This window comes from Melozone crissalis, unplaced genomic scaffold, assembly GCF_028551555.1.
Source record: "Melozone crissalis strain CALT ecotype California unplaced genomic scaffold, PUWL_Pcris_2 ptg000004l_1, whole genome shotgun sequence".
Taxonomy (NCBI): Eukaryota; Metazoa; Chordata; class Aves; order Passeriformes; family Passerellidae; genus Melozone; species Melozone crissalis.
This window is the reverse complement of record NW_026535782.1, coordinates 11,925,496-11,950,874: the sequence shown is the minus strand read 5'-3', so window position 1 is coordinate 11,950,874 and position 25,379 is coordinate 11,925,496. Positions and strand designations below refer to the sequence as shown.

The 25,379-nt window shown below is 43.0% G+C and overlaps 1 protein-coding gene across 4 annotated transcripts; it reads right to left on the bottom strand.

The window, feature by feature from the left end:
• Positions 1-2,364: 2,364 nt before the first annotated feature.
• On the bottom strand, positions 2,365-24,337 carry PANX2 (pannexin 2). Of its 4 annotated transcripts, none has more exons than XM_054271794.1 (5): positions 23,899-24,337; positions 23,219-23,509; positions 6,036-7,487; positions 4,996-5,069; positions 4,070-4,156 (listed from the first exon to the last, which is right to left on the bottom strand). In XM_054271794.1, the coding sequence occupies exons 2-4, from the start codon at positions 23,442-23,444 to the stop codon at positions 5,038-5,040; spliced, it is 1,710 nt and encodes a 569-aa protein (XP_054127769.1). In that variant the 5' UTR covers positions 23,445-23,509; positions 23,899-24,337; the 3' UTR covers positions 4,070-4,156; positions 4,996-5,037. The 4 variants fall into 4 exon arrangements, 3 of the variants coding, with proteins under 3 accessions (XP_054127748.1, XP_054127756.1, XP_054127769.1); XR_008482835.1 differs by having other exon boundaries at positions 4,134-4,156; positions 4,996-5,157; XM_054271773.1 differs by lacking the exon at positions 4,996-5,069 and having other exon boundaries at positions 2,365-4,156.
• Between the last annotated feature and the right edge of the window lie 1,042 nt (positions 24,338-25,379).

Genomic DNA, 25,379 nt, shown 5'->3' with positions numbered 1-25,379 from the left:
TCCTCTTTGGTCATTCAGTTTAAATAAGTCCCCTTTGGTGGTCAGGACACTAAAATTTTCCTTTCAGTTCAGCAGAGCAGTGTTTGCTATTTGCCTGCATCCATTGTTTACCCCTACATCAGGCAAGATGCACTTGCTGTCTGCTGCTTTGGTCAGTGACACACCAGGTGTGGGCCACCCCCTGCCCCCAGCAAGCAGGGCTGGGGTAACACTCTGAGCTGGGTGCCCAGCATCAGCAGCTTGTGAAAGGCATTGGTGCAAACCTGCTGGAACACAGCATGTAGAGGTGAGTAAAGTGGCTGTTCTCTGAGTTCAGCTTATCCCAGGGATGAGGGAAGGTATATGGTTTCCTTTCTTTCTTTAAATAGGTCAAGTCTGATATTGATTTCTACGAGTGCAGCAACAGCTGCTATATCAATAGGAACCAGCAGTGTCACAGAGAAGGACACTGTCCACACAGACTTGAGTCCTGCTCTTGAATGAAAATGCAACATGTGAACCTTTGTGGGCAACTCTTCCTAGGAAACACCACCCTCATCAAATGAGTAAGGGCACATGCCTGAGAATCTGGCCCTGCATTTTCTTCATAATGAAATTCTCTCCAGTTATTGAATTTTGCTGCTTTCAAAACACTTCACAAAGTGCAGATCCTTAGTTTTGAGAAAATCTGCTTTGGCTGACACGGGTACTTCCATATATTGGTATATATCACACCAGACCAGTACTGACCTATGTAGCTGTACCAAGTGGAGAGTCAATGGGCAGCCTCAGGGATTCCCCCACAATTTCCGCTGTGAAATTGTCAGCTGAGCTGCTGCAGCCAGCAAGAAATTCAGCGCACTGCCTACTGACAATTGAGAGCACAGTGGCATAAGGAAGTTACATCTCTTTAAAGCTGGCCTTAGGGTCCTATTCTTTCACCTTTCTTTTAGTAACCAGTCTTACGGCAAATTTCTGTTTTCTTTTTTTCTAATTCTTTATTGGTCTAACAAGTTCTGGACTATAATGGTTTTAAACAATCTAAAAAATTGCAGTGGGGCATTTGACTCATCTCCAGAAGCTAAGAGCCATTGCTTCCAGGTGAGTCTGAGTGACTGGCAGTAATCCACCAGGCCAGGCCCTGACCTTGCCTGCAATCCTGTCACAGGTGATGCTCCACTCCTGTACCTTGAGTGGCATGAGACCCAGGCTATGCAGGGGCAGATTTGTTATTTAAAGTCACTGCAGTGCCTTTGCCCAGGGCTGGAAGGACACAAGCCAGCAGGAGCATTGCAGTCCCATCTCCCAGCAGCCCAGGACCACGCTCCATGTCCCCCCTCAGCTCCGAGAGCTCAGGGTGTTCCAGCCAGCTCCTCCAGCTGTCCCCAGCCCTCTGCCCTGCTGGCAGCACCTGTGCCCTGCTGCCTTTATGGGATTGGGCTGTTCAGGCCAAAGAGGCCGTGCAGTGGGCACAACTGAAGTAATTAATGTAAGGGGAATGGTGGTTTTCCATTACGTAAATCACAGGCCCTGCATACTGCTTATCATAAAATGTAATGATGTGGGATGGACTGAACTTTGCTTGGATGGGCTGGTTGAGCTTGGCTGCTGTTTCCCTCATAACATGGGAATGATGTCTTCAACAAAGCATTTTTATGCCAGATAAGGTAAAAGGTTGTTAAGCCCATCCTGCAGAGATGAGGCAATGCTTTTCATCATACCAATTTCCTCTCCCCCAGAAAGGCTGACAGCATAAAACTCCCTCCCAGGGCAGGTGTTGGGCACTCATACAGGGGCCTGAAGCTATTCCTCCCTAAGGAGGCACAGCGGGCACAGTCAGGAACAGGACCAAAGAAGCAACCATGTCATTGTAAGGGGCCACAAGCCATCAAAAGACCCCCAAAGAAAACACCTCCCCCGGGGAAGTACTGGGGCATTCCCACATAAACCTGAATGCATATAGGCTGTCAAACTCTTTGTTGGGTGGGTGCTGGCCCCAACAGATCAAGACTGCCAGGATGACTCCAAGCATGGACATCAAAATTGCAACAATCAAGTCTTTTTGCAGATCCACGGGCAGTGACATCTTTCCTCCCCACTATCTACTCTTGTCCTTCCCATCTCTTTCTTTCTTCTCCTCATATACTTTCTTTGTCATATTTTTGTAATTGTATGGAGGAGAAACAAAATGGCTCCTTTCCAGTGCAACCAATTTGTTTTAAAATAAACTTGCCTCAAAAATGTACACTGGTAATTCAGTGTCATTTTACTCTAATCCACCCCAAGGGATCTATTGACGAGAACTTCAGTTTCTCTGCTTAAGGGGTTGGTTGTAACACTAAGCTAGGAAGTAGTACACATTAAAATATTCAGAATAATAGGCATTTATTTTCAGTACTATTTTCATTAAATATTGGTATAATATATCCATGTCTGAGGTAATAAATTAAAAATAAACTCAAGATTTCAGTCCCATATTTGTGCTGCATATTTTTTTCTACCATTATACATAATTTTGAAGCGAACACACACAGTCTGTAATTCTGAATGCAGCTAGGAATATTGTTTTACACAGTCACTTTTTGTTTCACTATAATTTTGCTGAGAATGGTTATTGCATGATACACTTTTATAGACGTTTTAGTTATACTAGAGTTTTCTATTAGATCACACATATCGTAATTATAGGAAGATGGGCATGAAGATGTGCTTTGAGCCAAGGATGGCAAATACTGAATCAGTGATAGCACATACTGCAGCATTATTGTCTGCTTTCACTAGAGCCCAGATCCAGCAAAGCCATTTCAGTGTGTGCTTAGTTTTAGACATGAGTCATTTCAGTGTCATCCATGGCCTTAATTTTTGCTGAATCAAGGACTAGCCAAATCTGTAGAACTGAATTAATAGACTTCTTTAACTGTGTGTTATTTGAAAACAGGTTTGCTGGTTTCATATTTTGTAAGATATTTTGTAATGACCCCTGTAAGGTTGTTCGTATCAGTGAAGCACCCATGAAAGTTTCTAACCTGGTTCATAAATACACTATGAAAAAATAAGCAGCTACAATGACTCTCTTCTACACATTTTGTTAAAAGTAACACCTGGTTTGAAAAGTTATTAAAGCAATTTTTTCCATGGTAAAATATATTTAAAAAAATAAACTCTTAATTTAATCATCTTCCATCAAACATATAAGCATGTTAAAGGGCGGGGCATAATTCAGGTATTTTCATTTATAAATGCAAGAGATTGAGTGTGTCAATCTTTTGCACTTAAATGCTGGTGGTAGTAAGGCCCTTTCAGCTAAGTCTTCATCAAGCCCAACATCAGTGAGCTAAATAAACAAACAAACACAAATTTTGCTTGCATATAACTTTTTCATAATCCTGAATTAAAAAAAAAAATCCTCCCTGCTTAGAAAAGAACTCTTATTTAACTGCTGCCATTAAAAAGTATACCTCACTTCCATGTTAAGTTTAATCAGTGATTCTGAATGCAAAGGATTTAAACACTCACTAAAATTGCTGTGGCATGCCATTAGACTCTTAACGTTCATAAATTGTGCTAATTCCCATTTCAATCAGGAAGCTATAGTTTAGAGTTAGAGCTAATGGTTTGTCTTAGTGTTAAAGGTCTATTTCCACCAGATTTCCTTTATTCTATTTTGCAAATGACTGCCAGTGCTTATGATGTGATCCTGAAAGACCGTTTGGTGTTATTACCAGAAGCGATAGTCCGTGAGAAAACTCTCCATGCTCATGCAGTGAGTTGCATTGCTGGGGGAGGGAGCGTGGCCAGCGCTCCTGGGCCTGCCCTCAGTACTCCACCGAGCTCACCATGGCCATGGGCTCGTCAAACGTCGCCAGCCGGATCTGCTTGGGCGTGGGGATGGAGAGCATCTCCCCGGGCTCCGCCGGAGAGTGAATGCCATTGTCCATCATGCTGGACACCTCCTCCTCGTGGTCCTCGTACAGCGTGTTGATGTGCAGCAAGGGGTGGGCTGGGTTGCAGCTCAGAGCAGGAGCGGGCTCTGGCTGGACCTGGTTCAGAGCCACGCTGGTGGCAGCAGCAGTGGTGGCTATGTGGTTGTGGTTGCACGTGACAAAAGCCGCAGCCGCGGGCACAGTTCTGCATGCCTCGGATGAGTACAGGATCTCTTTTGCAGGGTGAGGGGCGTCTACAAGAGAACAAAACACACAGATGAAGGACAGGTAGTCTCCCACCATTCCAGTCCATCAGCGAGGAGTGTCCTGAACCACTAAAAGGCATTGGCAGCCTCGCCACTGATTTCAGTGGGATAAGAAGAGGATCCCAAGCGGAATTTTCTTGGGACCCTTTGAGAAATCCAAACAGGACTGTTTCAATACAACAGGGTTGTAAGCTCAGGGAAACAGGACAAACAAGAAGTGGGGTTTCTAAATCTCACTCTTTTTTATGCATGCTCATGCTTCCTTATGTGAATGGTATTTTCGTAAAATGAAAGAAAAAAAAACCAACTGAAAAGTATATTTATTCCCCTCCTAGCCTGGTCAGTGTCTTTTAAACCGTATGATTTAATGTTTTGACAAATGCAATGACTATTGAAATCCACAGGATGCAATACAAAAGGCATTGATATTTTCAATGGGAAAAACCAGTGGTTACACATTGTAAGCCACTTGTCTTTAGAAAGAACTCAGCAATTTGTCATAAACTGAAGTCTCTTTCCAGAATTTATAAGTCTGTCTTACCTGATGGACTGCAATGTAGGTCTAACTCAAAAACAAAGTTGAAAATTTTTAATGTGAATAGGGAGTCACAGAGCCTCAAAACTCCAGTAATTATTTTTTGCCCTTAAAATATTCAAGCGCTAATTTAGATTAAGGTAATTGAACCAGAAAACCCCAGCAGTTTTGAGGAGTTGAAATCAGAGCAGGTGACTGGATAAAGAATGCTGTAGAATAGCTCACATGCACATTGGGGAGTTGGAGGACTCTAAGGAGCATAGGGATTTGGAAGTGACAGAAACTTTTATACCTCAAATCACTTCTTTGCTGGGCAGTGGGGTGACGGTAGAGGTCAGTCTGTCGAAGCCCAGAGGGAGGTCTTAGCTTGTAATGAGATGAGAGCCATTGCTTTAAGTACGTACAGATTTTTCTGTAACTTCAACTGCATTGTGCTTCTTTCTTATGTCAGTAGCTTACAAAAATAAACAAGAAGATATCTCTCTATCAGTTTATTTACTGATCTATCACTTTTCTTAATGTTCAAATGGCTTTCCTCATCATCCTAGCTCATAGCAATTACTGATATATTTGAAACACTCCCTTGAGTTAGGAAAGGGACAGGCTTTACAGGACCCACAGGGAACTGAGGCACAGAAAGAGCATCTCCTGTGAGGCCACATGGGAAGGAAATGGCAGAAATCCTGAATCCCTGACCAGCACCCACACTTCAGAACATCCATCCTCTGGTCCACATAGGACACAGGGCAATTTAAAGTGTGCGTGAAGAACAATGTCAACAAGCTGAGTTTTGATTTTTCTAGGTGACGAATATATGACAACCCCTGAGAGTTGGTAGTCTAAGAGATCTTTTTTCTACAGGCAGCTTTAACAGCCATTAATAATCTCCCACACACCACTAAAGGGTTGTTACTGCTCAGGGTACTGGTCATCTACCATGGCAGTTTCTGTATGACTTGAAAATAAGGCAGGTTTGAAACGTGCCAGGTGCTGGTGGAGCAGGAAGGGTGTCATGGAAGCCAAATGCTCCTCATTTCCTTGGCAGAGCATGCCCACATTTGTAGTTGTGAAAACCTGCTTACATTTGAAACGTTACCCACACCAACAGCCTGCAACCTGTTTTGTACAGCTCTACTTGTAATAATCCTTACCCTCCATACAGTTGTTTAAGAGAGAGAACCTCTATTTCTGAGACCTGCAAACCTTGAGATTACTAGCTATCCCCAAATCTAGCAAGGTAGGTCAAACAGTTTCAATAAACTCTGAGTTCCTTAAGATTGCTATGTAAATTATGGCCTGTGGAGGTGGTATGGGCATTATGGCATACTGTACCTTTGAGAGAGGAGGTAACATGCACTACAACATTCTCTTCCTGGTTTAAAAATCCACCCTCTTGGCTTTTTGACGTAGGCATCGAGGGCATGGCTTGAACCTCTGGCTTGGGTTTTTTGCTACTGAGTATATATGGATGAACATCCAAGGAAAAGTGCCGTGTGTGCTTTTTTTCACTGCTTGTGCTTGGGATGGCGTTTGGCTCGCTCTTGTGAGCGGATGATTGCTGTGAGGTCTTTGCAGCAGACTCCAACAGAGGAGCTATAAGGCTGTCTGTCGCTGTTTTTCTCCGCACGGGCTTGGGCTTATCGGGCTTGTGGTTCTCCACCTTCATGATGGCTAACTGCTCCTTGAATGGCTGGGGAAGGGGGTTGGTGGTCGGGATCCATTTCATCTTCTTCCTTGGCCTCTTAATGATGAGCTGTTCATTGGCATCAATGTCAGCTGGATCGACGCTTGGGTCTATGGTCTGGATCCCTGAATCCCGCATGGTTGGAGTGGCGTCGTGGTTGGACTGGGCCAGCGCCGCGAGCAGCTGCCGCACCACGTTGTCGTACATCAGATCGCTCTCATTTGTAATGAAATCCAGACGGTTCAATGACTTTATGTGGTCCCTATTTTCATTACAAAACATGGCCAAAATATTAATATCACAAAACTGGGACTTCTGCCACTGTTTCTTGGTTTTTATTCCGACTTTGTTCAGTTTATCAAATATGAAGTTAGACTTGCGGAATATGAAGAGGTGAATCAAGTTGATGAGGATTATCAAGTTCATGAAGCAAAGGAGAACGATATCCACACCAGCGATAATCCGCTGGAGCTGGACAGATGGCAGTTTACAGTTCACTCTGATGTGCAATTTGGAGCTGCTCGTTTTGTCTGGAGTCTCACCTAGTGCACACGTAAATTCATTTTGCTTCTGTGTAGCATAGTAGGTGGATAAGTATGTGATTGGTATGATGCTTAAAAAGATGATGAACAGATGTCTTGCAAGATAAAGCTTAGCTAAAAAGTTACTTCGTCCTCTTCTTTCCAGATATTTCTCAAACAAGTTCTGCTCGGGGCTTTTTTCCTTTTCTGCATTCTCAATGATTTCTCTTTTCTCTCTCTCGGTTATCCCTGGGCCTTTGGACTGAATCTGTTTCTCTATTTTTGGTGCCCGTCCTTCAGCTGCACGGTGGTAGCAGTTATCGATCTCCTGAAGCAAAAAATTAAGCTCCGAAGTCAGTCGAGTGGAGGCCAGAAATTCCCAGCCCAGAGCTGGAATGTACATTATCCCAGCAAAAGCCAGCAGTGCATAAGGTAGGAACTTATGCTCAAACAAGGAGGGCCAGTGGCTGGCATCAACTCCTGGCAAGGCATCTTTTAATTCTGTCCAACAATATCCTCTGGCATACAAGGCTTGATCGCGGGTGAAGTTGTGTGGTGTGTAACAGTATATTGGCTCCTCTGTATAACAGAGAGAAAAGTCACTGCTGTGCATTTAACCTACAAAAGGGGCTCTGGAAAATAAACATTTCAAATTATATCAATTTTATTTTACTGTATCTTCACGTGACCATTAAGCCCTCCACATCCATTAGCCAGCTTAGACTGCACACATCCTCACAAACCCTACGGCAAAATTATTTACCTGAAAGTTTTAAAATGACCCTGAGTTAGAAATGTCCAGCAAGAAATACATATTGTGGTTTAATGACTTCTCTGAAAACAATATCCTGAGCAACTGTGACGTGAACTCTGTAAAGCTAAAAGACTTGATATTCACTACAAAGCCAGTAGCTGAGGATGTTCCATGCAAATGCTGAAAATTATATGAAATTTAAGGTTCATCCCAGCTAAGAATTCTTCTATATAGAAATAAGTTAGATGTAGCTTAAGGCAATGTTTTTAATAATTATTAACAAAGTCAACTCATTTGATATGATAGAAAAAAAATGAAACTCGAGACATACAAAGATTTAGTCAACTGTATCCCTCTCAGCTAATATTCTTGAATAAAAATGTGACTGACCAGGACAGAATCTGGTGTGTTAACTATTCATTGGTATGAAAATTAAAGTCTACATTTGAAACTGTAGCTTTGGGGTTTTTACACAATGTGTAATTAAATGCAACTCGCCCTCAGACCGTATTACGGAAGAAACAGATACTGGGGATCAAGAAAGAAATCAGACAAAGTAATAGGAGAGAAAATATAGCAAGGATTAGTAAATTCACAATTTTTCTCTCAGGAAATACTTCAGTCATAGTCTGCTGGAGGGCAGAAAGGGTTTGTCAAAAGAAATTACACCACCTACTTGTCTATTTTAACAGTCCTTCTAAACATTTGTATTTTACCATCATCATCAGAATGATGATGAGATAAAGTTCCTGACCCAGTAGATAAATTATGTTCTTACATGATTTTTTCTAGCAATACATGAAAGAGAGAAAAAACTTGTGAAAGTTAAAGCAGCATTAGTTCCTCAAAGAACAACGACCATTATGAAGACATCCTATTCAAAGAGGAAGACCATGTTTTCATGTTTTGACAGGTAGAACAAAGAGAATATATTTTACAGTGTTCTGGTACACCTTTAAAAAACTTCCCAGAATGAGGCCCATAGGAAGAGGCACGCTCTCTTGACTTGAGAATTGCTCAAGAACACCAAGCCTGCTCTGGCTCTGAATGTACTCTACAATTCAGAATAAAAACACCTCTGGAAGAGCATGGTGGCACTGTTCTCGTAATAATAATAAAGAAAAAAAAATCATATTGATAACAATAAATAGAATATTAAAAATTAATAGACAGGCATCTCCCACTAATCTTTCTGGTTTAACAAATGACTCCTACTTGACCAGTTCCTTTTCACATGTGAGCACAGCAAAAGTTATCTCTTTGGTGTCGAGATACAAATCTCTTCTGTGACCTAGAGAGAATTAATACTACCAAATTAGAGTTGACAGAATAAATGCTGCTACTCAAGACAGCATGTAAAGTGAGCATGCCCAGCAAATACTTTAATATAGTTTTTGAAGACTATTTTAAAATGAGCTAACTTCAGTCTCAGAGGATGGATTAAAGCCCCTCCATTTAGACTATTTTTGTGTACTTACAGACATATGTAACATGAAAAATGCTCATTGACTCCCTTGGTTTCATAATTATGCAGCCTCCCAACCCTACCCATGAAGGGATGCATACAAAAAAATGCATCTCCTACTATCAAAGACTTATTGTAGAATTCCCCAGGAGACCAAACAGATTCCTGTGTAAAAATGTTCCCATGGGGTAAAAAAAGGCAAAGCAGAATGCTTTTTTAATTGGGTATCCCTAAGCCCAGTAGAACTTTCCAATTTGACACCAAGTTTTCTGTGGCAGACATGAGTACATTTCTCCCAGGTCTCAACCTCACAAATACTTGGGAAAACAGCAGCAATTATTCCTACAAATCAGCCACAAGCATTATTTTTTGATTCCTGCATAATATTTTACTACTATAAAATAACTTGATTAGTTCTTTCACTGGTGACCTTTGCCAAAACTGTATATATATACAACAACAATCCAATATATTTTTCCTTCAAAAATAAAAAAAAGAAAAAAATGAAAATGTCTTAACATTTTACATTTACATTGGACAGATCACTGATAGACTAACTGCACTCCATCCACTGCCACTGCTTTGGTGAAAAAAGCCTAAAGAGCTTCAGAATTCCAGTATGGACTGACCAGCTGCATTACAGGCTACAAAGTGAAGCTGTCCCAAACAGTAGGAAAAGCAAACGACACTTGAGAGGAATTTGTTCTCTTTTCCTCTGTTTAACTTGTTTTTATCTGACCTAATTGTCTGTGAGGTTGTAAAAGATCTCTAATTTATTCGGCCAGCTGAGCATGGTGTCCCACTCTTACTCAATGTTTTGTACCTTGTTGCTACTAGTCTAGTATTTTCTTTGCATATTTGCAAAGTTGGCATGATTTTCATTGTATAACATGTAAATCCTAAGACTTCAGACAAAAACAAATCTTCTGTAGAGCCAGTGGGACTTCTGTTAACTGATTGAAGTGAGAGCAGTGGGGTTCCAACACTATTTTATTCAAATGGTATTTTCTAATATAGAATCATAGAATCACAGACTGGTTTGGGCTGGAAGGGATCTTAAAGATCATTTAGTCCCAGCCATGGGCAGGGAGGACACCTTCCACTAGACCAGGCTTGCCTTGAACACTTCCAGGGATGGAGCTGCCAAAACCTCTCTTAGCATTATCTTTGAGCTATAATTACTGTCAGAGAATGTAATAAATTTTGGTAAAGTTATTCCACAGGGATATTTAGCTTAACCCTCTCATCACAGGACTTGACTCACAAAGCATTGCATCAAACCTAGAAGCTCATTCCCCTAGAAAATGGTCCAGACAACTGAGAAGAGAGGAATTCCCTTCCGAAGTGATTCAAAGCAAAATCATTTAACTGTTGCCTGGGCAAAGAACCTGTCTCTCTGCACCTGTCTCCTGCCAAGCAGGACCCACACCAGGTTTTGAGTTAGTTTTTGTGAACGTTCCTTCTTAGACAGTGGCACCATTTAGCCTGGCATTTAGCAAACACCCTGAAGGTGTTTGATCCAGGTACAGCAGGGTATGGGACTGTTTCTTCTCTACTGCAGCCTGTGTCCATCATTAATTAATGAAAAAGAAAACACCATGTCAGTAGCTGATTTTGTTATGAAAGGCAGTGATGTATAGCTGGATATTGACATGCAGATCTGATGAGGACAGCAGAGGAACACGTTGTTCTCACACATATAACTCACTTAGCTGGGAGACCTCTGCTTAACGCACTTGCAAGAAGACACAGCAGATTTTACAATGTTCTCCTGATAGGCAAGTAGCATTAAAAAAAGATTGCAATGGTGTTAAAATCACAGCTCTGGTGTTGGATCATGCAATATACAAAATACATTTTCTTTTAACTTTATATTCATAAATATAGAAAGTTTCTACTGATACTCTTCTTTCATGGTGAAAATTACACAGTTTGTGAAGGTCCTTTTTCATATAGCCATTCCAGCCACCATGAAACACAGCTTTTTCCAGAGATGCCACAGTTTAACTGTGTACAGCAATGAAGTAAAGTGTTGTAAAGAAAATTTTTAAAAGCTTTGGGAGCATTATTATGGCTGAGTGGATTGGTCATCCTCTCAATGTAGTCTAGTTTAAAGCCCATAAAAATAATCTGTCTCTCTGCTCCTTGAAAGATATATTCCTAGTAATTACTACATTGAAAAAAAAAAGGCTTTGATGATAATATGTGATGATTTTTTCATGCTAACTTAAGCCTAAACAGGCACACTAAGAAGCTTCATTTCCCTTTTTTCAATATGTCAGATGTTTTCAACAATTGTACATAAATACCTTTTATCCTGCTCACTATGCACCTAAGTAGTTTCTAGAAATCTGCAGAACTGTCCTCTAGGATAAGGTATGAGAGAGATCTGACTGCATTTTTCAGACATGCAATCAAGATGAAATAAACAACACAGAATTACTTAGTTGTGTAATACAACTGATTGTGTTATGCCACTTGAGAAATTAAAATCCCTTGGCAGGTAAGTTTTTTCACATGCTTCATTCTGCAACATCTCACCCCATCCCATCATATTCAGCATCTCTGAAAGGGAGAGAAGTGACTTGAGGGAGGTGCTGTGGCACAGAACTCTTATCTCTGGGGAATGAAAGTGCATGGCTGCAGAAGACACTCAGGGTAGGGAGAGGGATAATGGAAGGGGCTGTGCTCAAAAACACCTCTTTAGAAAGAATCCAGACAGTATGGAAAGGAGTGAAGTGTCAGAGTACTGAAGCTAGGAGCTGTCAAGTCTGCTGCTTTTAGAAAAGGCTTGGAGAAATGCCTGTGGGCTTCCTGCAGGCACACACTGCCACCCCTACTGCTCCCAACCCAAGGTCAGCCACCTCCTTTCAGTGGTCCCCCAACCTCCACATACTTTAATATACATTCAACTGTGCTCTTTGAGAAGCCCTGAATTAAACACTATTTCTTCAGGCTGCAAAATACACATTTGCAGTGCTTTTGTAGGCATTACAAAAAAAATATTAATAATAAACAGTATATGCTCCTACATAACAAGGCAAATGATTTTTTTATACCTAATGCATTCCCAGTGGAATAAAGTATATTTGTCAAAATATAAACCACGATAAAAAATTGCATATGCCTCCTGTGACCTCCAGCTTTTAGAATTCACTCTAGAAAAAGAAATCACTCTTCATTAATCTTCCCACTGAAATGCATTATTTAGCATTCCAACGCAATAACTGCGTAAAGCAAAAGAAACAGTAAAATTTTCCAACAGCAGACAGAAAAATGAAACAGTTTTGAGAAAATATAATACAAAAATATAAAAAGAAAATTCTTGCAAGGCAAGAATTCAAGTCAAGGCAGAGGTAAGTATGCTCTTGTGTGAAGATTTCTTCAAGGATCTAGTTAACATTCAGCGTGACTGCCAGTACCCCACCCAGGGCGTGGGCAGCAGAGCTGGTGATCAGGTGCTGTGAACAGGCTGCACCTCCAGCCTCTGGACAAGGGCCGGAACACTCGAGCTGGAGACCCCAGCCAACTATCAGGGAAGGATATTGATAACTACAGCTCCTGAGGTAAATACACCGCACACTCATGCTAGCCTAGTGCCTCCTAGCAACTGGCACTCTGCCCTCCTGGAGAGAGCTCCAAACCATCCCCATCCCTGTGCCCAACCTGCCTCTGCAGGTAAGCTGGCAATCCAGCCAGGATCTCTGAAGCACTCCTTGTGCAGTCCTCTCCTCTTGTCTCCAAGGAGAAATCCAACATTTAGGTAGAATCTCTGATTCTCCTTGACCATCACTTCCCAGCACCCACATTTCTAATAGACAAAACAAATTAGAAACTCCCTGAATTCAGCAATAAATGCCAATGTTTAACAAGGATATTCCTTATCATATTGCTCTGTGGCACATACATGGACGCTATCTGCATACATGCCTCATTCATCTTGAGTACTAAAAGGATTGCACAAGAAAGCAGGAGGCAAACTGTTTATTTTTAGAAACAGAAATACTTTATTTAGTACTTTTTCAGCATTTTTTAAATGGAAAAGAAGAAATGTCCTGGATCCTCTTCTCTCTGAAAAAAAATGAATAAAGAACATTTATGTTACTGAGGTTGAAAATGTAGTTTAAGAAAGTAAAATATTATCTAAACAGTATATCTGTCTTCCCTCACAGTCACACAGTCCACAAGGAATATGTAATTCTGCTTCAAATTATTTTAACAAATGCTAGCTAATACCCAAATTAACTGTCAGCAAAAGGAAAAACTCACTTATTTTAACTACTTTACTTCAACTACTTTATTTAAAGGATATTTAAAGGTTAGAAATTAGTACAAGGTAAGGATGGACCCCTGATATTAATTTTGTGTGTCATACAGTCCTATTGAACTCACTGAGTTTACTCATATGAATGAGAAAACATCCATCAAACTAAGCCTTAACTCAGCAAGCTAATTATTAAGAATTAGTAGTTTTACTGAAATAAAGAGACAATACCTTTACTTTTCTTAGGGAATATTCTTTCCAGTCTGAATAGAGGTTCCATGTCCATGACGTCTTCCTAAGGTACAAATTTCTCCATGATCAGCAAAGCCTTTTTTGCCCAATCTCTGAAACCACTTGTCCTGTTTAAGAAAAAAATCTTGAAAAGAAAGTCCCTAAAAAAACGAGACAGGAAACCACTGCTGCTATTGGGTTTTATTTGCCTATACTCTGTAAGGATTAGTCATAAAGAGTGAGCTGCAGATAAGCAATTTCAAAGATTGATTGGCAATGGCTCACCCACAAGGGTAACTGAAGTGCAAGGGTAGCAGCAGGTCTCCCTGTATTTCCAATTTGGGTCTTTTTGCCTTGCAGAACTGCTGCTTGAACTGCAAATATTTTGGATCTGTAGAATCAATGAATTAACAATGCACTTTCCTGGTGTATTTATAAATTCACAGAACCATATTCCCTATATGTAATAGACTCTGGCTCTTCTAAAAGCAGATGATGTGCTCACCCTTACAGGAAATCTGAGACTTAAAGCTTTGTACACCTGCCCAGGTTACTAAGGAAAACCAGACACCTACTCCTGCTTGTCTGGTGTATATTGGAAATAGCAGCTGTTTTGAGGAAGGTGCAGAAACACTTAAATGAAATCCCTCAGGCTGCTCCTACAGAGGAATGTGTCCTCAGTCATGAACTGCCCTCTACCATGTAGTGGCCATGCAGCGTGGTAAAGTCACTGAAAAGAGAGCTTATTTATAGTGGCTGACTACTGGTGCCAAGATTTAAGGGAAGGTTAGATCTGAATTTAAAGGAATGTATTAATCTAAATATAATTAACGAAATTCAGCCATGCAGTCAGTCCTACAAAAGAGATCTGAATAACGTTCACTTCTAAATTTAGGACTTGCATGAGGAGGTGAGTGGAATTTCAGTGATGTACAGATCTTCTGCATAGGAGAACTAGTAAGGTGTGAAAATAATATTTTAATGTTTTGCAGAGGTCAAAAATTGCCCTCTAGAGATGGAACCCCAATTACATGCACTCAGAGAGGATGATAATGTGGACTGCAGTAACACCTGAAGGAACTGCAAGAATAAATGCTGACATGAAATGAATCATGAAAATCCAGTGAAACTGATGAGACATGAACCATGGTGGCTTCTTAAATCAAGGGTCGAGTACAAAATACAATCACAGAAAGCAAGAGGAAACAGCATGTTCTTTCTATTGCATTATTATTATTATTTAATGACTAGAAATTAAAAAGATGGCTTGTATTAAGTACCTCTTGGCATAAACACAGCACCCGGAAAAATTCATATTGAAAAAGAAGAAAAGGACCAACAGTTAGCTCATTAGGTAATAACATTATGTTAATAACATAGTATTTAGAGGCCAGAGATGGCTGCTCTGCTGCTTTTGGAAAACTGGCTCCTCCATGTGTAGAGAAATTGGGTTTTGTGAAGCATCAGAACTGTCTTGATTCATCACAGAAGAGACAGAGCAATCCACCACCCGAGGCTCCCAAGGGCTCTGCCATTCCAGTGTGGAGGGCTCCTGACTCCCGAGGAAAACATCAATCTCACACAAGGTAAGGTACCTCAACCTCAAAATCTGAAATAATTACATCATCATAAAGCTAAAATTAAACTGAAACTCCAGAAATGGTCACTGAGCTGTCTGCTGCAAAAACCCCACCGCACATCTCAGCACCTGGCTGCAGCACTGCTCCATGAACTCTGCATGACAGGCTTGGCGCCACTGAAGAAAGGCAAACAAACCCCCAAAGCTTGCTAACTGTGCCTGCTATCACAGTGAACAGCTGCATCCATTCAAATGCAAGAGTGTAATACAAGCCTGAGATACAATCCCCAATGATGGAAATGTGTTTCCTGATTTCAATGTTTTTCTTAGAATAAATCCTGTATCATGTGGAAAAGAAGGAATCTACAAGAATTGTGCCGGTTTACTGTGAAATTATTCAGCTTTTGTAAACATATACATGTACTGAGGGTGTCCACTGCAGCTATTTTTAATACTGAGAGGACCCAAGGAATTCAGTGATGATGCAGATTCTTCCTGAAGACTTTCATAGATGTAAGAAACCACACAAGCTGAAATTTCCTCTACATCATGGATGCATGATTTCTATCTAGTTTACAGACAACAAAGAGCCTCAAATACTTCAGGGTAGCTTTGAAAAACAGTCTTGACCTTACTCTTTATTTATTCACAAGGCTTCCTTTTGTCAAAGGTGAATAAATTAGGTAGCTCTTAAACAGAAATATTTTTTGCCATCTGTTTAAATCTGCTGGTTAACTGAAAGCATGTAGTAAGCTAAAATCATCTGTATTTTGGACCTCTTCCCACATATGACACTTGAAAAAATGAAGGGGTTAATAATGCAAACAGGTCATTAAAAACATGATTAAAAAATGATAATGCATGTGTGTTGATGAGGTCTGAGAAATGGAATTTATGACAGAAAAAATATCTGCAGTCCCTAGGAACTGCAGTGGAGTGATGTATGGCTCATGCATTTCCTCAAGAATACCTTTCTATTCACCCTTCACCTGTGGAACTGCAAATCTTTAAACAATCAAAGCTCACAGAGTCCCAGCTAGGGTATCCTGTGCACAGCTCGAGTTTGTGTGTGTGTAAAGGGCCCTTATCCTTTGGGAAAAGTTCCATCAGCAATGCAAACAGCCAGCAGCCAAACTGCAGCCAGCCTGTGGGTGCTGGCATCATTGTATTCCTTTAAAAAACATGCGCTAAGAAAGCACTTAAGTGGTACTGCCTAAATCCTCTTTTCTCTGCTAATATCACCTCAGAACAATTTCTGCAGTGGTGTCATCACTTTGTCATACACTGAACAATCCAGCTCTGTACTCTTAGCACTAACAAAGTCACTTGGGAAAATGCCATCTTCACTTTCTTCAAGCGCAGTTGGAGAGAAAAAATGGAAAGTAAGATCAAAAGCCATCTATTAGGTAAGTCACCTAAATAAGCATATGTAATTATCCTGACTCAATTTGAAACAAATAGAAATAGAAAAGTGACCAGAAATACAAAATAAAACTCCATCTCACAATATAAAAATATGACATATACTATTTCAAACATATTGTAGGGTGAAAAGTGAAAAAGACACTGAACTCATGCATATACTGTATTACACAGTAATGCAAGCATTGCTTATGCAAATGATTACAAATCAGAAAATATAACATAAAATCTTGAACTGATACTTCAGCCATTAAACACTGTTTCCTTCCATTGTTTTCTATGAAAACTTTCCAGCAGAAGGATGGTAGAGGGCTGAACTACACCACTGCTAAGAGACACAGAAATACAGTATTTTTGAGCAACCTCCTTTGTATTTTGTAGGCAGTGTTTTAACAACCTACCATGAAAACCAACGCCAAAGCTTGGCTTTTGACTAAAGTAGAAAAATCAACTGGATGAATGCTTTGCTTTATTTTAATAAAATACCAGCATTTAACAGCTCGGGTGGGAAAAGCAAACATGACTGCAATATGGAAAGAATAATTCCCTGTGAACAGAAAGTGTGAGGCACTGTACAAGAGGGATATGACTTATCCGTACCATTACAACATCTGTTTGGAAACCAAAATACTTCAATATTGTGAAGATAACACAACAAACCCAGCAATGTAATGTCCTTTGGAACCCACCACTCTCCGGTCCCTTACAGAGAGAACTTCCCACAGACATTACTGATGGGGCTGCTTCTCAACCCAGCACAACACTGGAATGTTTAAACCACTCACTGAAAACATTAAGTGATACAAAAGAACTAAGCAGCACATCATAAGAGCCAAGAGTCTCTCAATCTACTGGATTACAGAACAGTGTCCTGGAGGTGCAGCAAACGCCAGGAGACACTCAACACCAAAGGCTGCTGCCACCTGCTGCTGTAGCACCATTGCCAGCCAGGGAGGAGGGGACACAGCACAGGCTGACCCAGCAGCATCCCACTCGTGGCTGCAGCTGGTGTGCACTGGGGCCACGGCAAAACCAGGGAGAGTGAAGGACAAAAAACACATGGAACATCAAACAGACCCACCTCAAACTGGCAGTCTAACACTCCACATCCTGTGCATTTTGGAAAGGAAGTGAAAATGGAAAGGCTGATGGACTGATCTTGTTTATCTATATCCATACTGACCATGCCTTGACAAGAGATACTGAAAAACTTAAAACCAGTTCTGAAAATCAACACAGACTACAGCTGGACTAAGACCATGTACCTTAAATCTTTACCCTCTAAAATGTAATTAAATTTGGTGTATTACCATTTCTTTCACTAAATATTAACCTAAGGCTGAATAAGGTTAACAAAGAAACACTTCCAATTAAAAGAATCCCAAAACCTTTATCATAGGAAAGGAAACAATCCAGGAGCTTCATTGAAGCTAAAATGGAAATACAAAAGTAACAAGCAACAAAATTTGCTTTGTTTTAATACCAGGCAGTACCAGTATGAATAGTCATCTATTCCTACACTGGGACAGTGCAGTACTATCAAATCTGAACTCTCTGTTCATACTGGTTGTATTTTACTTCTAGTTTGCACGGGAATAACTAACTGCTAGGAAATAAAAAGTTTGGTATGAGAAATCAAACCTCCAGAGAGTCAAATACAAATGGATCTCTGCAAAGCACTGCATACACATCTGCATGAGTGCTCCAGAAGATGGCTAAGACTATATAGGGTGTGATGGGGGTTATGCCATGTGTTCTTTAAAACACATTTGCTCTCATATTTAAATAAAAAAATAGTTATCTTTAAATCAGTAATTTTCAAACAAAAACAGAGCAAACCAAAGTTCCCTTGGGACCACCCACTGTATGCACTGTTACCTCAACAAGGACACTGCTATTGGAGAGATATCCTTTAGCCTATGCTGGCTCCTGTTACCCCCCTCACTCCAGGAAACCAGAAAACTCATAGTTAAAAACAGATTCCATCCACTAGGTGAGAGAAAAATGCCTCAAAAACTTGCTTTATTATCCTCAAGGTCATCATACATTGGCCTCTAAACAGAGGATATTCTAGTTTTATATGAAGTCCATTCATGGTTGAGTTTTAGAAAGGGAAATAATATTCATTCTTTTTTTGTGAGTGCTTATGTGGGCTTTCTTTGTATTGGGTAGCTGAATATCGCTCCTAGATGACTTTATGATGATCTTATACTCAGTAAAATGGAAAGATTTATAGATTCATAGATTTATTTTAATTAACTTTCTAGGGGTGTCCTTTCTGGAATCACACTGGTTTGCTTGAAAACCAAAGGAGATTAAGGAGACTCAGAAATGACACTGTAGGAGGTTAGCTACATGACTTTCTTTCCTCCTGTGAAAAGCTTTAGGAAGTGGGGGCCAGAGCAAGAATCATATCTTACTACAGCCATCAGAGTGAACTCTTGTCCCCACTGAAATCAATGGTCGAGCTCTTACTGCCTCCTTTGCAGCCTGAATTTAACTTTCAGGAGCATATCCATTGCAGTGTGTCTGCCCTTTGCCTTCCTCCTGCAGAGAGCTCAATTTCACCACAAATGCACCCCAAATACTTCACTACTAGATGGCAATCTAGTATGCAAACAAAACCTTGTCTCCCAATATATTTTAAATATGTTACAGATTCATTTATAGAGCCAAAGCCCACCAGGGATGACAACCCCTTTTTCCACCCTGAGCACACTGTAAGGACACCAAGCACCCAGGGCTGCACAACATGGTTTGGTTGAGAGCCCTCCCCTCTGTCCTCATGAGACTCCATGTGCAGGACTGGAACTCTCTGCACAGGAAACATCTGCCCCAGTGAGACCAGAGGGACCATGAAACTCATCAGAGGGATGGAGAACTTCTATGACAGGCTGAGAGAACTGGGGCTGTCCAGCCTGGAAAAGAGAAGGTTCCAGGAAGACCCTACTGAAGCCTTTCAGTACTGAAAGGAGGCCTTGAGAATGATGGGGACAGATTTTTAGCAAGGCCTGTTTCTCAGGACAATGGTTTTAAACTGGAAAAGGGTAGCTTTAGATTGAACACAAGGAAGAAATTCTTTACTGTGAGGGTGGTGAGGCACCAGAACAGATTGTCCAGAGAAGTTGTGGATCTCCCATCTCTTCAAGGAACTGTTCAAGGCCAGGCTGGACGGGGCTTTGAGTAGCCTGGTCTAATGGGAGGCATCCAGGTCCATGGCAGGGAGTTGGAATATATGATCTTTGAATATATGATCATAATAAGTACCTTATGACCCAAATAGTTCTATGACTTTATGATAGCAGAAAAGCACAGTATCTAATTTTAAGTCTTTTGTAACACATTAAGCTCAGATGAACTGTGATTTTTTCACAATATTGGCACAGTATTTGCTAAACAATTAGGTCTTGCCTTTTATGCTACCAAAACAGTAATTTGTCATTAAATTTCTCAAAAGAAATGTAAAGATCAGAACACTCCAAGTCAAGGGCAAGCAAATCACTTACATGAAGAGCACATGTGTTTACCTAAACAATGACTTTGCCCGTGGCACTATAACACCATAATTAACTAGGCAGCACAAGCAAAACAGAGTATACAATATATTATACTACAGGCATAATGATTTTTAAGGTTGTCAATTACAATCTTTTAAATAAACACCATGCTCTTTCTTCGTCCTCTGATGTAGGGCTGAACTTTGCTTTAATTCATGCTTCCTTGCAGCCTCTGTCCCCAACAGAGCTATTGCTGCCTGGGGACTCCCAGCTTTCCATGATGATGGGGACCCCAGGGCAGGACACCCATCCTGCCTCACCAATTCTCACCAGCCTTGACATTGCACAGACTGTACAGCTGGTCTTGACTTTCAGCTACACTTTGCACTCACACAAACTAGATAAGAGGCTCTGATCTCCTCTATCCACTGATCATGAGGGTTCTTCCAATCCTCAGCAAAAAAGTGTTGAGAAATCACTGCTTTTAGACAACTACCTTTTCATGTCTCCAGTGCACACTTGTTGTTCCAAAAACTTTACCAATATTGATTAAGTAAGATGGAATAGACCCAAGAAAAGGGGGTTGGTTTCAGTCTAGTGGCATGATGGTATCTTCACATAGCTTGCACTGGGTATCATAAACAAAATGAGAAATAATGGCAAGTATCAGATAAGCACACAAGGGCCCAAAGCAAAGTTTGGGAAGTTATTATGATATTCACAACCAAAAGGCAGTAGGTACCTTACTCAATTTCATCAGCAAAGGTTGTACTTGCATAGCTACTATTTAAATTGCAGAGAGAAGCAGCATCCAAAGCAAAAAAAGTTAGATTTTTTTCAAGATTGGTGACAGTGATTGGTGAAACAACACAAACTGTAGAATCAGTAGGAAGCATGAATCCAGCTGAACTATTGTTATTACCAGGGTCAGTATCTCTGGACATGCATGACTTAGCAAAGAAGTCTGAGTAAATATTGTTTCATTAAAAGAGCAACATTAAAATTAATGTAAGTTTTGCTCTTGAACTCTATGGAAGCAGAAATGAATTCATTAATCTGGAACTCTTTGACTTAAGCTTAAAAATTATCTATTTAGTATTATTAGATCCTTAGACCTTTTCTATTACATTCTCTTGCATAACATTTTCCTTTTCCCATATCATTTTTCTAACTGAGACCATCTGAACAAACATGACATCATATGAGAGAAGAATGTTATCCCATGTTTTCCCAGAGATGTAAAGGTGTTTTCTGTGTTATCTTATAAGTTTTGTCTTGGCAGGACACAGTAGGCTACTGCTTATTATCTATATATCTATCTAGATAGATAATTTGTCTATCTGACTGGGTCAAATCAGCACACGCAGCCCATAAGCAGACATAAGTGACATTGCCTTTAGTCCTTCTGAAAAATAAATCTGGAACACAGCTGTGAGCCTAGATAACAGTCTTCCACAGCACAAAATAAACTCAACAGCAGAAGTACAGGCAGATGTGAGCAAATTCAACAGGCCCTCTTTCTTCTGCATGTGTGCGGACTACAGTTTACACAGGGACATCCACTGTATAAATCTGAGTCTCAGACTGGACACTTCCCTACGATCTGCAGCCTCAGATGATTTCCTCACACGGAGCAAGCTGCTGCCGTCTGACCAAGCAGTGAGGCACCAAGGGGCTTCTGCCAGCAATCCTGCCCTATCTCAAGAACACACAGGAAGGGGGCAAGACCTTGCCTGCATCCAAGGCTGTCTTTAGGTGTACTCAAATCTGTGCATCTCAAACAGTATGAAAGCATATATGTAAGCATGCACTCCTGTCAGCTGCTGTAGGATTGCCTTTTTATTAGCTTAGTTCTCTGCAGAGGAAGCGATCACAAAAGTTTTGCATCCCACAGATGACCTTGAAACCTGTCTTTCAGTTGCTATGAAGAGCCAGTTTTCTTGTACCCTGTAAACATGGTTTCTCCAAGATACCTCCAGAAGAGCATCCAAAAGATAAGGTTCTTACTAACTGTGGCTGAAGATCTTGAGCTATAAAACTAATTTTTTAAAAAAATGAGGTAGATTAAAAAAGTTTTAACTATAATTAAGAAAAATCTCCAGACTCCACTTGTAAGCAGTTATACTGCTAGGTGATTTAATTCACCTCATAATGAAAACAAGTATTAAGGACTGGAAGTCAATCCCAAAGCAGCATGCAAAGCAAGAGCCTGATTCTGGTATGTTTAAACAGGTTGACTACAGCCAACTCTCACCTCACAAGCTACAGACTGCCAGATCTGCCAGGTCAGTCCTGCATATTAAAGCACTAATAATTTCCCATGGATTTTCAGTATGGAGCTTCAAGAGACATTAAAAGCAGTCATGCACTGGCACCTGCACTCATCAAGCCTACAATCCACACAGCAAAACAATGTTTACACATGTGCTAGTGGCCCAAAAGGTGCCATAACAGTTCACCGGATCCGTAATTTTCAAGGCTCACCAAAATGTGACCTTCTGAGGCTGGTGGTGATGGGCATTCAAACGAGGCTTTTTAAACTGTTACCAATCTATGCAAGATGACCCTCAGCAGAAGAGATACCAGTGATTTCTTTCCACTGTCACAATCCGGCAAAGCACACTGCATGGGGCTCCATATATAGTATCAGTCTCCATGAAAGCATCAGCCTCTCCCAGCTAGGCTGTGTTAACACTCACGCTGTAGAAGTAACGTCAGGACAATGCCTGACATCAGCCAGGGTCCACCTCAAGCATTATTAACCTGCTCTGTCACCCACGCCAGCTCTCACCTGCTGCTGGGCAGCACCGGCACCTCCCCACCCCTCGCCTGCCGGCCAGGGCAAGAGGCAGCAGCTGCCCCCGTTGGGGACCGGCCTGGACGGCGACAGCACCACCCTGCCCAGCGAGGCAACACCGCTGTCCTGCCCCCACGGCGAGGGGCAGCGACGCCTTCCGAGCACAGGTGGCTCTGGGGCAGCGGCACTGCCGCCCTGCAGCTGTCCCCACCGCCACGGCGAGGCTGGCTGACATCTCCCAGCACCAGGGTCTCGTTCAGCATGCACTGGCACACGACCCTGCCCGTCCTGCCGCCCTTACCGGCAAAGTTCTTGGTGAAGACGAGGGTGACGAGGAGGATGGGGATGAGGACGGTCCCGATGGTGACCACGCGGTCGAAGGGCAGCTCCAGCTTCAGCTGGAGCAGCAGAGCCGCCAGCGCGCCCGCCTTGTCATCCTGCTGCCCCGGCAGGATGAGCTCCTTCAGCTTCTCGCCCGCCAGCAGCGCCGTGGCCATGTCGGGGTGGTTATCGATGATGTGTTGCATAAGCGGCGGCGGCGGGCGGCCTCACGCCGCCGGGCTTCCCCGGGGACGGGCGGCGCCCGCCCGGCCTGCGGGGACAACACCGACAGCGGTGACGGCGGGGCCGCGGCCGGGCCGCGCTGCCGCAGCGGCCCCGTGCGCTCCCCCGGCCCCGCGGGCCCGGCGCGCAGCCCCCGCCGGCCCGGGCAGCGCGGGGCGGGCGGGGCGGCCGCGGCGGCCGCGACCCCGGCGGCAGCGGCAGCAGCGGCTGTGCGGCGCAAGGCAGCCCCGCTCCCCGCAGCCTGCGGAGCCAAATCACGAGAGGCGGGCGGCGACACGAGATGCCCGGTGACAGCTGTGCCATAAGCGCTGCCTCCGCTTCGCAACCCGTGCCGTACAACAGCGGCGCAGCAGCCATGCAAGCAGGCAGACCGGAGCCGCCTCCCCAAGTGCTGCAGACAAGGAAGGGGGCATTTACCTGGCAGCTTCGGTTCCCTCGGCTCCCGGGGGATGCTGAACAAAACCGACGGCCGTACAGAAGAGCGGAAGCCGAAAATAAACTTACACTGGACCTTCCTGCCGAAAAATGGTCCCTGCACCACGACAAGTAATGAAATCGCTCCGGGCTCGGAGCGGGAGGTGGCTGATGTGCTGATGCACGTTACAGCAGCGGGCGCCTGGCGCTCGCATGGAAATGCCCGCCTGCACCGAGCAGCGATAGCGTGCGGAGCAGTTCAAGAAGGGGCTCGCTCGCAGCCGTGGGGAGGAGGAGGAGGCAAGAGCAGCCCGAAATGAACTGCGGGAAGGCAGAGGTCCTTTAAGGCATCCCAGCGAACAGCTGGAGCCTGCGGAGCCGGGCGCGGCCGCAGCAGGGCGGCCGGGAGCGGCGCGGCCGCAGCAGCCGGTGCGGCACAGCCCATGCGGGCTCCGAGCGCAACACGTCGCGGCCGCCCCGGCGCCCGCGTCCCCGCAGGAGCCACCGCGCGGCCGCAGCACCGCGCATGCGCCGGGCGGCCCAGGAGCACGGCGGGCAGCGGCGGCCGCGGGAGGGTCCCGGGCACGGCCCGGGGGGACACGGGCGGCACCGGGAACGGTGATCCCGGCAGGACGGGGCGCGGGCTCCCTCCCTTCTCCTGCCCGGAGCCCGCACACGGCAGCTCAGGCCCGGGTACGCGGGAGCTCCCGCGGCTGAGGGATAGAGAGGGTAACGATGAGGGAAAGGGAAACCCTCACCCAAGCGGGCCCTGAAGGTCTTGATCTGCGGGCACGGCAGGGATTTAAGTGCTGCCAATAGAAAGCCCTTCCAGATGCTGTCCTTTAAAAGAAGGTTTCGGCCACACCTGCTAAAACAGCCTAGGAGCAGGGGGCAGCTTTCACCCACAGCCTCTGATGATGTCCAGACCTGTGTATTCACAGATGGCCACACCTTGCTGTCCTTCCCTGGAACAGGCTGAGAACGGAGCACGCATTCACACTCTGGGAATAAAGCTACACCACACAGCATCAAAGGAGGCCATATGTACTGCATCATAGCCTGCAGCCATGGTGTCAAAAGCTCCAGGTCACAGAGCCTGCTTCTTGTTTATGGATTTTATATTTAGCAGTACTTAGATAAAAACCAGAAATAAACTTAAATATTGCTGATATTTCTGTCAAAGATTTGCAGTTGTCATCTGCAACTCACATGAGCAAGGCAGGGATTTTTATCTTTGCGTTGACATTTTCATTTCCCTGGTCACTGTGAACAGTATGATGGTCCTGTTTATTATTCAAGTTTAAATATTGGGTGCAAGCTTTAAATAATACTTCTTGGCAGGGGTCCTTTGCTCCGGGCAGGGAGATAATGAACTAGGCAAGAGGGATGTCCTGATGGTGACTGAGCAAGGATCCCAGGCAGCAGACACAAAGCCGTTGGTGCCACATGCTCCTGAAGAGTACTGAAGGCAATAGAGCCTAAAC

Excerpts from the sequence above, each read along its gene's own strand:
- PANX2 (XM_054271773.1), bottom strand. The coding sequence starts at position 23,444 with ATGCAACACATCATCGATAACCACCCCGACATGGCCACGGCGCTGCTG. Across the intron at positions 7,488-23,218 it reads CTTCACCAAGAACTTTGCCG|AGGAGCCAATATACTGTTAC; the intron begins GTAAGGGCGGCA and ends TCTGTTATACAG. Across the intron at positions 4,157-6,035 it reads TGTTACCTCCTCTCTCAAAG|ACGCCCCTCACCCTGCAAAA; the intron begins GTACAGTATGCC and ends GTTCTCTTGTAG.